We start from the raw sequence: 14096 nt of genomic DNA on the forward strand, positions 1-14096 counted from the left end.
AACAGGAGATGAAGAAATTAAGGCAAGAGAATATGTACAGGACATTATGTATATAATGTATATCACATTAAATAGGCAGAAGAACCAGGTCTCTTGGTCCTACATGTAGACCAAGAGATATATTGCCCATCTGATCACACTGCTTCACTACGTTTGATGATTTCTTTAAAGTCCCAGCTCTGAAAAAGTCCATCCATATCATAATTATTAACTAACAATCAGTAATTTAAACTCTTTCAGTGAGGACCAAATTTCAGTCTGAAAAAAAAAATAACTGCATAAAATCAATTTAGCAGATTTAAAATTATGGGGCACTTGGAGGAGATATTAACATGTTGCTTGGGATGTCTGTATCCCATACTGGAACACTTAAGTTTGAGTCCAGGCTCACTTGCTATTCCAGCTTCCTGCTAATGCACATTCTGGGAGGCAGCAGGTGATGATTCAAATACTTGACTCCTTGCCATCTACTTGGAGGACTCAGATTGTGTTCTGGATTCCTAGTGTTTATTGGGTCCATTGCTGGATATTGTAGGCATTTGGGAGAGTGAACCAGTGAGTGGAAGACCTCTGTCTTTGTCTCCCCCAGCTCCCTGTCTGTTTCTCTGCCTTTCAAATAAAATGAAAATGAATAAAAATTAAAATTACAAATAATATAAGAAAATTGTCCAAAGCTTGCTAAGAAGCTTGTGCATATTGGATCAAGATGGTTGAATGGCATATGCTTGTTTCATGAGAGTGAAAGAGAGAGGAGCTACTTATTTATGACAACAATCCTGGAAATCAAGTAAATATAATCTGTGGGCCAAAATTTTGTGATTTGAGAGAGGAAACTGGAGCTGCTAATATGCAAAGAAGAGAACTGTTGCAGTTGTGCAAATGATCCCAAGGGAAGGAAGCAGAATGTCATCTTACTCCTCTGATTGTGCTGGATTTTTTTTTTTTTTTTTGACAGGCAGAGTGGACAGTGAGAGAGAGAGACAGAGAGAAAGGTCTTCCTTTGCTGTTGGTTCACCCTCCAATGGCCGCTGTGGCTGGCGCACTGCGGCCAGCGCACCGCTGCTGATCCGATGGCAAGAGCCAGGTGCTTCTCCTGATCTCCCATGGGGTGCAGGGCCCAAGCATTTGGGCCATCCTCCACTGCACTCCCGGGCCATAGCAGAGAGCTGGCCTGGAAGAGGGGCAACCGGGACAGACTCCGGCGCCCCGACCGGGACTAGAACCCGGTGTGCTGGCGCCGCAAGGTGGAGGATTAGCCTAGTGAGCCATGGCGCCGGCCTTGTGCTGGATTTTTGAGAACAGCATTTACTTAGAGGATAAATGAGTGAGTGTGGGAACTGTGGTCAGATGGCTCCAATGATGGATAGATTTGAGCCACTATCACAAGAAACAAATTTGAGATTTATACAGAAAATATGAATCATGAATCTTAATGTACCTAAGATTATATAAAATATGCAATCAGTAAAAAATAAGTGTGAAGAAGTTAATATTGATGAGATCTCAACAGCCTCTTTCAGAAATCAACAAATCAAACCAGGGTTGGGGAGGGGGGAGAATGAGAGGCATCAGGATTTGAGCAACTCAGTTAATAAGTTTGATGTAATAAAAACACATAGAGCTACAGACTCAAAATACACAAAAATAATACAATCTTTTGACAATACTTGTGTATATAATAGGCCTCAAAGAAAGTTTAACAAAGTTCCTCAAAGTAGAACTCATATAGGTCATATCATCTGGAAATAAGTAGCTAAAAATAATCTATTAAAATGAAAAGTATCCTTTAAAGTAACTCTTGCTAAGGAGAAGGTAAAATCTTAAGTTGAAAGCTATTTAGAAGTGAATGGTAGTGAAAATATTGACAAAAATATGGCTAAAGTAGCCACTCAGAAGAAAACAGTTAGCTCCATACACATTTAATATAGAAATTAAATGACCTGGGTATTTATTTTATTAATGCAATTTTTGATTCATTTCAATTCAAGAAGATAGAAAGAGAATTATAAAATAAGCAAGGGGAGAAACTAATATTAAAACATAAATCAATAAAATAGAAAGCCATAAAATTGAGTGAAAAATACTTTTTGAACTGACTAATAAAATAGCTAAATACTTGGCAAATCTGATACAGAAAAAGAGTAGGCACAATAAAATATCATTAGGACATAACCACAGAAAAAATTTTAAAAATAAAAACATGGTAATTACAACTTTCAACTATTAACTTTGAAATTCTAGATAAAACAGATGAATTTTTAGACAAAAGCTTAAAAAATAGAAACAAACTGTTGAACAATGGTTATAGAATGCTTGTTTATTATATTGAACAATATAATAATTAAAATAGTATGTTACTGACTCAGAGACAGACAACAAATTGAGAGAAGACAGAATGAAAACAGATCAGTGAATATTTGGGAGGTTAGTTAATGGAAAAGGTAGCATTTCAGAAAAATAGGAGATAGGACAGCTGTTCAAGAAATGCAATTGAGAAAATCATTAATCAATTTGGGAAGAGGAAAATTAGGCTTCTACAATTCACATACCAAAAACATAAACTCCATAGGCCTTAAAGGTTTAAGGGTAAAAATAAAGTTATGAAAGTATTAGGAGAAGAATCTGGAAGAATGAGTTTACATACTTTAGGTAGAGATGGCATTTCTAACCAAGAAATAAAGCTCAGAATCTATAAAGGAAAATCCAGGAGCCAAGGACTCCATCTGGGTCTCCCCTGACAAGTTTGACATTAAACATCAAAATGTTCTGGTGTCAGCCCTTGTGGCATAGTGGGTCTGCCACCTGCAGCACCAGCATCCGAAATGGGGACTGGTTCAAGTCTTGGCTGTTCTATTTCCAGTTCAGCTCCCTGCCAATGCACCTGGGAAAGCAACAGAATTTGGCCCAAATGCTTGGGCCTTTGCATCCACGTGGGAGACCCAGAAGAAGCTTCTGGCTCCTGGTTTCAGATCAGCCCAGCTGCGGCTATCGTGGCAATTTGGGGAGTGAAACAGTGGGATGGATGATCTCTCCCTTCTTCTCTAACTTTGCCTTTCAAATAAATAAATAAATAAATAAATCTTTAAAAAATTTTAAAATGGTCTATGGTAAAAAGATACCATAAAAAATTAAAACAAATGGCAGAGGGGGGAAATTTGTAATACATTTTGCAACATTTTAAAAAACTGGATTATTATTTAAAATGTATAAGGAATGGCTACAAATCAAGAAGAAACAGACCACAACCTAAGAGAAAAACATGTAAAGTATGCATTAACAGGTATCATCAATTTTGGCAAAGACATAATTTTAATTCACTGTATTCACAGGCTTAATTTGCCACTAATTATAATATTCAATAAGTAAAAAGCAGGAAGGCCACAGTTGCATAGAAGTATAAGAAGGGCTAAAAATGACAATCATTTCCCAAAATGTCCACTTCATTCCTGCACATTTTTTATTCTAAGTTAACTGCCACATATAGAAAACATATGATAACTGTATTTTTGAGACTAGTTTATTTCACTGAGCATAATAGTTTCCAGTTGCATCCATTTTCTTGCAAAAGACAAGATTACATTCATTTTTATGGTTGAGAAGTATTCCATAGTGTGTGTTTGTGTGTGTGTGTATAAATTACATTTTCTTTATCCAGTCATCAGTTGGTGGATATCTGGATTGTTTCCATATCCTAGTTGCAATAAACATGAGAGTACAAATAACTCTTTCATATGCTGATTTCATTTTCTTTGAGTAAATTCCTAGGAGTTGTGTGCTGCGTCATATGGTAGCTTTATTTTGAGATTTCTGAGGAATCTACATACTGTTTTGCATAATGGTTATAGTAGCTTACATTTCAATCAACAGTGGATTAGGGTACCTGTCCCCCTTCGCCAGCATTTATTGTTTTTTGATTATTGGATGATAGATATTCTTTTTTTTTTTTTGACAGGCAGAGTGGATAGTGAGAGAGAAAGACAGAGAGAAAGGTCTTCCTTTTTGCCGTTGGTTCACTCTCCAATGGCCGCTGCGGCCAGCGCATGTCGCTGATCCGATGGCAAGAGCCAGGTGCTTCTCCTGGTCTCCCATGGGGTGCAGGGCCCAAGCACTTGGGCCATCCTCCACTGCACTCCCGGGCCATAGCAGAGAGCTGGACTGGAAGAGGGGTAACCGGGATAGAATCCGGCGCCCCAACCGGGACTAGAACCTGGTGTGCTGGCACCGCAAGGTGGAGGATTAGCCTGTTAAGCCACGGCGCCAGCCGGATGATAGACATTCTAACTGCAGTGAGGTGAAATCTCATTGTGGTACTGATTTGCATTTCCCTGATGGCTAATGATCCTAAGTATTTTTTCATGTGTCTGTAGGCCATTTGTATTTCATCCTTTGAAAAATGCTTGTTCATATTCTTTGCCCATTTCTTAACTGTATTGTTCGTTTTGTTGTTGTTGAGTTTCTTGGATTCTTTATAGATCCTGGATATTAATCCTTTATCAGTTGTATAGTTTGCAAATATTTTTTTCCAATTCTGTTGGCTGCCTCTCCATTTTGTTGAGAATTTCCTTTATAATGCGGAAGGTTCTTAGCTTGATATAATCACATTTGTCTATTTTTGTCATTATTGGCTGTACTTCTGTGATCTTTCTCAGTAAGTCTTTGCCTATGCCAATGTCTTGCAGAGTTTCCTCAATGTTTCCCTCTAGTAATTTGATGGTATCATATCATAGATTTAGATCCTTGATCCACTGTGAGTTGATTATTTTTATAAGGTGTAAGGTAGGGGTCTTGTTTCATGCTTCTGCATAAGTAGATCCAATTTTCCAAGAACGATTTGTTGAAGACATTGTCCTTTCTCCAACGATTGATTTTAGTTTGTTTGTCACAGATTAGTTGGTTGTAGCTGCATGGATTAATTTCTGGGAGTTTTCTCTTCTGTTTCACTGGTCTACATGTCTATTTTTGAGGCAGTATCAGGCTGCTTTGATTATAACTGTCCCACAGTATGTCTTGAAGTATGATACAGTGATGCCACTGGCTTTTTGTTTTTTAAAATTGCTTTATCTATTTGGGGTCTCTTATGTTTCCATATGAGTTTTAGAATTGTTTTTTCTAGATCTGAGAAGTATGTCATTGGTATTTTAATTGGGACCACATTGAATCTGTAAATTGCTTGGGGTGGTATGGACATTTTGATGATATTAATTCTTCCAATCCAAAAACATAGAAGAGTTTTCCATTTTTTTGTGTTTTCTTCTATTTCTTTCTTTAATGTTTTATAGTTAAACTTTCTATGTATTTGAAAGGCAGAGAGAGAAAGAGAGAGAGAGAGAGAGAAAGACAAACAGTGAAAGAGAGAAAGAGAAAGTATCTTCCATCTGTTGGTTCATTCTCCAAATGCCTGAAACAGCTGGCTTTACCCAGGCCAAAACCAATACCCAAGAACTCAGTCTTGGGTTTCCCACATGGATGGACAGAATCCAAGTACTTGAGCCACCATCTGTTGTATCCTAGGGTGTATATTAGTAGGGAGCAGGAATCAAGATCATAGATGAGGTTTGAACCTAGGATATTCAGTTAAGCTGGGGTCTTAACCAATGTGCCAACACTTGCCTCAGAAATGAAATATTTAAACTGAACCTGAGGCAACCTTCCTCAGTCACAAAATGGGTTATGCAATGGTCTTCAAAAGGCCTTGCTGAGTTGTGACATTTAAATGAAGATATTGAAATATACATGCATTTGATAAGTAGGTTTATAAGACAGAAGACCGGATCATATAATTTAAAAAATATTTTGCATTGTTTTCATGCTGTGACTTTCTGAACAGGTCCAAATATATTAGTGAAATAATTATGATTTTATGTATTCAGAAATATCTTCTGCACTTTTCCCAACACTGTGCAAAGTTCATGCAAATGATTAAAGATATAACTAGATACATTGGAACTTTATCACAGGTGTTTGGAAAAATGATCGCTAGATAAAGCATGTGGAATACAAGCATAGGAAGACAACTCATTTCAAGTAAAGCTAATTTTCAGGGCAATTTGTCATGGAGCACAGATTTAGACACATTTTAAATCTTGATTTTAAGTGCTCGGCATATAAACTTTCCTACTTAGGTTAGAAGTCACAATCTTATTTTTTGAAACCTCATTTCATATTTTATTTCCATTTTCATTTCCCCCCCTTTCCTTTTTCATGTCCAGAAACCACTAAGCCGTTTAAGTGCTGTGGAATGCTTACAATTCCCTGTGTCCCATGGAAGTAGATCATTTTCAATGGAACTATTGCCTTCTCTGTAAAGTTCATCAAGGGATGAAACTGTAAGGCCATGGATACATTTCTTTTCCATCCACAGTGACTCAGTTCTGGAAACAAATCTGATACTGACCACAGCACCTCTAGTTCCTCGGGCACCCTTAGGACCATTTTCCCCAGTCTGTCCAGGAGCACCTCTGCTTCCAACTTCTCCAGTGGGTCCTGCTTTTCCTTTATCACCCTGTGGATAACATCAGTAAGAGAGAAGAGTAAGAAAAGACAAATCTAGGACAAATCTATAGTTAGACTAATTAACTATATCACACACTTGAATGATTCCACAGGCTATCTGGTAAGCAGAATTTATCAATAGCAACTTTGCCTTAAGTCAATAGTACTACAGCCCACTGCTAACAATAATAACATACTACCACCACATAAGTTACTAAAGATAAAAGAACAATATGATTAGTGGTTAATTAAGCCTATATTTATATAGTAAATTGAAATTATGTTATTGCAATAATTAAAGGAAAAGGAAGAAAGGTGAGGGATTGAGGGAAATACGGTTATCTTCTTAGATCTGTATCTATGAAATATATGAAATCTGCTCCCTTTATATCAATATAAATTAAAGAAAAGTAATTTGGGAAAAAGAAGGGTAAAACATTTTTTGACTAACCGAAGGATTTCTAATGCTCATGTTGAATTCCAGATAACCTATGTTTTTTTTAGTAAGCAAATTTTTCATTTTGAATATTGTTACATATGAATGTTTGTACACATGAATGTGTTATCATGAGAAAAGCTAGTTCCAATGAGATGTCTGTTAGAGGATTTCACTGCCATAAGATCTGTTTAGTGTCAAAAAATAGGAAATGAAAAATTAAAAAAAAATAGGCTGCAGTGTGTACAGTGTGTATATATAGGATTGTCATTCACTGGTTTGGAAAGAGTAAAAATCCATAGAACTTCCATTACATTGATTGGCTTTGCTCTAACATCAAACTGTAGCTGCTCTTACACAACATTAAATGTTATTATTCTCTTTATGAAAGTGGGAACCAACTTGTTCTGTTATTTAACAACAAGAAGATATAACAAAAACCTAAATTGGGACCAGTCAGTGAGCAAGATTTTGGTATTTATACCAGTTCATAGGCTTTATTTTACTTTCCAAGGGGCCCATAGTAGAAAACTATATAGGCCAGGAGGTAGCTAGTGAGGAAGATCTGAGGTCATCAGTTGCTCCCCACGATCCTGCCTACTGCATCTAAGCAATCCTCCCCCCCCCCTTTTTTTTTTTTTTACAGAGGAAAGCTACTATTTCCAGAAAATCACCACTTGCAGAAAATAACCAACATGTTTCTAACTATATACACTCCCACCATGATGTATAACTAATTTGATATTATTGTAATAAGAATACTATGGCTGAAATTCCTACTTCCATCATGTACCTGATGCTATGACACTTCTGAGATTTCTAATTAAAAAAAAAAAAACAGGCAAGGGAATGGGTGGTATTCAAACCTTAATTAATGCCACCCCGGATATCTCCATCCAGATTGCATAAAGGGATGACCTGGAACCTTGTTGGATGTAGCCCACTCTCAGGGACATCCAGAGTCACTCTCAAATATATTCTTCTGCTTAGCAAGTTCTTTGTATTACTCAAGAATCTGGACCCAGTCATCCCAAGCCAGTAAATTTCAGCACTGTCTCACTTCTAGGTGCTAATTTCATGGGCCTCAATGGTAACTAACAGTTACCTCATTCATTTCTCTTTATTTCCCTTCTACTGTCCAAAATTCTTAAGAAATGCTAGAATTTGACTTTGGAAACTATAATACGGTATGATTTGAGATTAATTAAAATAAACATATTCTGAACTGTCTCAGGCCAGTGTGAGAACCATTCCATGTTTTAGTAATAGTTGAACAAATTATTGGTCCTATACAAAAATATATTTTCATTATTATAAAGTACTAGAATTGTACAAATACATCAAGACTCTTTTTGTTGTTAGTAAAATAGAAGGTAAGCAAATAAAAACATTCTTCATTTTCTTAATGGAAAAGATAAAAGTCAATCATTAGCCTTTCCTATTTAGACAAACATGTTAATAACAAACTAGGGAATGATTACAATTATATTTTTCTTCCTGAAATGTTTTACTAAAGTTATTATTGATTAGCACTAATTGTAGAGTATTTTCTCTTTTATTTCTATTCTTGCTAATGGTATACCAAAAGGATTTTTGGCAAACAGCAGAACAATAAAAAACAAAGACTCTTTTTTACAATTACAAATTGGAAAATTTGCTTTCAAATAATCAAGGTAATAAATACTTCTATTGGGAATTAAGCATTAATTTTTAAAGATGAGTCTTTTTTTTGGAAAAATTTATAGTTCTTTACTACTTTTTAAAAAATATTTATCTAATTATTTGAAAGAGAGAGAGAGAAAGGAATATTATATCGATTGGCTGGCCCTTCAAGATGGCTGCAACGGCTGGGGCTGGGCCAGTTCAAAGCCTGTAGCCTGTAACTACATCTCAGTCTTCCACAAGGATGGTAGGGCCCAAGTACTTGGTCCATTTCCATGGTTTTCCTAGGGTGGGAAAGAAACTGGCACCCACATGGGACGCTGTCCCACAATCCTGTCGCCTGTTCACTTCTTTATAGCTGATGCAAATTAAACCAGCACAGCATTTTCTGGAGCTATGGACACTTCAGAAGAAAGAAAACGATAAAAAAAGGATGTAAGTTAAAAACCTACCTTTTTTCCTGGACGACCTCTTTGCCCTGGAATTCCCACAATTCCTTCTGGTCCCTGAATATTCAATATACAAAAAGAAGTAAATGGCTAAAGAAAAGGCAAGATGGAGTGCTCAGATACTCCTATCAGATAATCACTGAATTGAACACTAAATAAAAATAAGAGTTGCTTTTTAACACAATTATATTTGTAAAACTATTCAAAAAGTGGTCCTATTGATTTACACATATAGCTGTTATTGGCCATGAAGTTCACATACACAAAATGGTCAAGACAGAAAAATTCCATTGTTTTTTAGGAAAAAAAATTACTTGGTTTTAGTGTATCATTTAAATGAACAAGAATTTGAAGCAAATCTCAATACATTCATTTCAGCATTTCCATGAAAAATACAGAAGATATTTTAGTTAATATTTTAAAAATTATATCTAATACCCAATCAGGGAAAAATCTCAAAATCTCATTGTGGTAACAAGGCTTAAAGAGATACTCTGTGATTTGTGGGGAAAAAGGAAGAGAATACAGGGAGGACAAGGAGATAGTCATGTTATACTGTTTAATCTTTCACTTTAATAGGTACTTTGTTTATTAAAAAATAGTAAAAGTTTTCAATATTCAGGTTTTTTGGTAAGTAAAAATGGGGATACCATATAAATTTTCAAATCAGCAATGACTAGGCTTTAAGTGAGATCCATGGTAAGTCAGGTTGCAAGTTCTAAAGTGGCTAATAACTAACCAGAATACTCCCTCCATTAGTTGGAAATGAAAATGGAAATTTCAAATTTGTGTCCCTGAAACTTGGCAAACTGCAAAAATGAGGTAGACAAGAAATAAATTGTGGTTTACCAATGTGCTATGTAGGCTCTTGATAAATATTTGTTGAGTGAATAAACAGATACCTAAGGAAATGACTCATGCCCTGTGCTCCTGAGTAAATGTTCTTGTAGTCTCAGTCACTGAGTTGAGAGGCCAAAGCTGCTATGTTCTATTGGTGTAGTTACAGCTGCATCCAGAGGTAGAAATGATAGTTGCACTCTCCAGAAGACTTCTTTATAGTTAACAGACCTTTTAAAAAGAGGCTGATGAATCTTCATAGAAGTTAAAGGTGTGAGTTCCAGATTCATACTCTGGCTCTGGCACCTAATAGTTATAGGACCCCAGGTAAATTAACTAACTTCTAACAGCCTCAGTTTCCTGTTATTAAAAGAAGTATAATAAAACTTCTTCAGTGGGCTGACTCTGTGGCGTAGCAGGTAGAGCCACTGCCTGCAGTGCCGGCATCTCATATGGGCACTGGTTTGAGTCCCGGCTGCTCCACTTCCGATCCAGCTCTCTGCTATGGCCTGGGAAAGCAGTAGAAGATGGCCCAAGTGCTTGGGCGCCTGCACTCATGTGGGAGACCTAGAAGAAGCTCCTGGCTCCTGGCTCCTGGCTTCAGATCAGCACAGCTCCAACCATTGTGGCTAACTGGGGAGAGAACCAGTGGATGGAAGACCTCTCTCTGCCTCTCCTTCTCTGTGTTAACTCTGACTTTCAAATAAATAAATAAATCTTTTGAAAAAGAAAAAAAACTTCTTTAAAGGGTTACTGAGATTAAATGAGATAATGCATGTAAATCTTAGAAAGAATGAGACTTAATGAAGAGCTCAATAAAATGCTCATTCTTACAACCAATGTTGACTCTTTTTAAAGTGAATTATACAATGCATATGAAGATATTAAAAGGTATAATGAAAACTCATGTGCTTACCACATACTTTAAGAAACATAATACATGTATATAGTATATAACCCCCACAGACACCGTGTTTATTATAACTTTTTCTTAACACAACTTATAATTTTAATGTAATCAAATTCACAAATATTTTTTGTTTCTTTCAATGTTTTACTTGGATCTTATTGCTTCCTTTCCTTCATGAGTTCATAAAATAGTCTCTTAAATATTCTCTGAATCATAAAATTTTTGTTTTCACAGTTAGTTGGAATTTAACTTGTTTGTGTACATGTGTTCATTCATATGAGGGATTTTTTTTCCCATTTGGGTAACCAATTGTACTAGTAAATGTATTGAATATCTCATTCTTTCCTTTTAGATATAAAGTGCATATTTATTAAAAATAAAGTTTCAAAAAATATCCTTTGATTTGGCTTTAGGTTATCTTCTGTTTCCACTGGTCTGTGAGTAACATGACACTAACTACATTACGATAGCTTTGATAACATGTTACCAGGTAGGTCAAGTTTTCCCTTAACCTCTAGCAACTCTCCCACCCTCTGTTGCACCACTTGTTATTTATATTTTCTTGATACTGAGTCTTTGCTCTTCAACACAAATTTCAAAACATTTTTCTTTCTTTCTTTTTTTTTTATTTGACAGGTAGAGTTATAGACAGTGAGACAGAGAGACAGAGAGAAAGGTCTTCCTTCCGTTGGTTCACTCCCCAAATGGCTGCTACGGCCTGAACTGACCTATCTGAAGCCAGGAGCCAGGTGCTTCCTCCTGGTCTCCCATGGGGTGCAGGAGCCCAAGCACCTGGGCCATCCTCCACTACCCTCCTGGGCCACAACAGAGAGCTGGACTGGAAGAGGGGCAACCGGGACTAGAACCTGGCATCCATATGGGATGCTGGAGCCACAGGCAGAGGATTAACCAAGTGAGCCCCGGTGCCGGCCCAAAACATTTTTCATCAATCAAATTCTACACAAAAAATATTGTGGTAATGTCAAGTTTTTTTTTTTTTCCAGTACTAAGTTTGTAAAGAAATTTAGGGGAGAATTATAATTTCATGATTTTGAGTCTTCCTATTAATAAAAATATCTATTAGGTCTTTAATAAAAATTTTTAAAAAATTATAAAAGCATTTGTGAATACTTTTAGATTTAATTCTATTTACTTGATTTATTGCAAATGTTGGAACTTATATTTAAAAATGGCTTTCAAAATGCTTGGTGCCAAGGAAGAAGAATGGAATCTATTTTTGTACATGAATTTTATATTCAGCATCTTGCTGAACTCAATACTTTTTATAACCTGTAGGTTATTTATTTTGTTTTGCTCTACTGGCTGGGAATTTGATTTAATGTTAACTAGAAATAGTGAATAGTAGTTATCTTAGCTCATTTCTTTGAAGTTTCACCATTAAGTATGGTAGTTAATGTATGGATATTAAATTTTACTAAGTGCTTTTTGTTTCATCTATTGATATGTTTTTTTTCTTTCTTTGATTTGTAAAACACATGACTTACATTTGTAACTTCTAAAAAATGCTAAACTTTTGTTGCATTATTGGTATATGAAGGAATTCACAAAACCCTTAATTATATAAATACTCCACAACTGTACTGAATTAAAATGTTCTCATATCAACTGGCACATACTCAAAATGAGCTGAAGCATATGGTAAAATTTTCCAGAGCTATTGCTTGGTTCCTGTATGTAGATAGGAACTCGGAAACAGGTGGGGAGCTTACAGATGGCAGGGGCTGGCCACCACCATGGGAAAAACGTAGTGCTATAATAAGGGCTGGAAAGCAGATTGCCTGGGCTAAAACTGGATGAGAATCACAGCAGAGCTAGGAGAGATCCACAGAAATCAGTGGGAGCTGACCCAAGGCCAGGTCAGCAAGGGAATAATCCTCATCCACCACCACCCCTTCCACCCTTGCCAAAACCCACAAAAGCCAGCAGCATAGACAGTGAGCAAATTTACAAGGGACATTAACATGCCTCAACTAGTATGAACAACACTTGGGTCAAGAGCCAGGGTCTCTTCAACCTTGCCACCACCAGACACACATTTCAGTATTGGAAAGGAGTTCTTGAACTGATGAGGTTGAGAGATGAATCATCCTGATAGTCTGAACATTACTTGAATATCTGAATGATTGAATTCTTGAATATTCTACTAAATTACAGGACCAGATTAAGTTTAAGCATTCATCTGAACTGGATTTTAAATTCTCTTTGCCTTTTTCCATCCCTCCACTGCGTCCCATTATTAAGTAGGGGTTTCTGAAAAATATCAGGTGATCCAGAAAAAGCCCTCATATCTGTGCATATTTAAACACAATCCATGCTGTTTATACCCTTGTTATACACTTAATGATATGACTATCCACTCTGTTACTCTGTTAAATCTCTATTAACTTTTTGTGCTTTCTAAACATCCAAACTATCAGAAAATCCTGAACCTGATCACTACTTACTACCTCTTTTAGTTCCCTTGAATTCCCACTCAACATTACTTTTCAACTGAAGTGCTTCCACAGCCTTCTGAGTAGTTTGATCCTCATTTTACCCCATAATCCACTTCTTTACAATGGGATAAGTGATTCTGTCATGGTTAATCACATAACTCTCACCATTGAAAACCTTCCAAATAGCTGCCTGTTGCAAATAAAATTATCTCCAAATCCTTTACTGTAATCTATAATATACTATATGATCTGGCTCTACCAATTCTTTGACATAGTTTCCAGTATTTTACTATGCTGTAGCTACACAGGCTTTGTCATTGTTGTTTCTGAGTAGGCCAAGACTTTTTCTGTCTTATGGAAATTCCATTAGATACTCCCTCTACCTAGAAAGCTTTTTGTCTTTTCTTTTTTTTTTAAAAGAAAGTTTTTATTTAATGAATACAATTTTTACAGGTACAGCTTTGGGAATATAGTGGTTTCTCCCCATACTCACACTCCCACCCACACTCCTGTCCCACCTCCTACTCCCTCTTCCATCCCATTTTTAATTAAGATTCATTTTTAACTAATTTTATATATTGAAGACTAGCTTTATACTAAGTAAAGATTTGCACCCACACAGACACACAAAGTATAAAGTACTGTTTGAAAACAAGTATTACAGCTAATTCTCATAGTATCACTCATTAAGGACAGAGGTCCCACATGGGGAGTAACTGCACAGGCCTCCTATAGTTGATTTTTATGACGTCAGTGATCACCTGAGGCTCTTGACATGAGCTGTCAGGCTATGGAAGCCTTTTGAGTCCACAAACTCTATCAGTATTTAGACAGGGCCATGAGCAAAGTGAAAG

General features: G+C 36.3%; 1 protein-coding gene across 6 annotated transcripts in view; it reads right to left on the minus strand.

The window, feature by feature from the left end:
* Nucleotides 1-14096, minus strand: part of COL24A1 (collagen type XXIV alpha 1 chain) — a 421092-nt gene that overhangs the window by 103668 nt on the left and 303328 nt on the right. For all 6 annotated transcript variants that reach the window (XM_062191650.1, XM_062191653.1, XM_062191654.1 and 3 more), the window contains 2 exons: nt 9043-9096; nt 6395-6502 (listed from right to left, as the gene is read on the minus strand). In XM_062191650.1, coding sequence (XP_062047634.1) covers nt 6395-6502; nt 9043-9096 — 162 coding nt within the window. The remainder of the gene's footprint in view (nt 1-6394; nt 6503-9042; nt 9097-14096) is intronic.

Source organism: Lepus europaeus, chromosome 5 (genome assembly GCF_033115175.1).
Source record: "Lepus europaeus isolate LE1 chromosome 5, mLepTim1.pri, whole genome shotgun sequence".
Classification (NCBI taxonomy): Eukaryota; Metazoa; Chordata; class Mammalia; order Lagomorpha; family Leporidae; genus Lepus; species Lepus europaeus.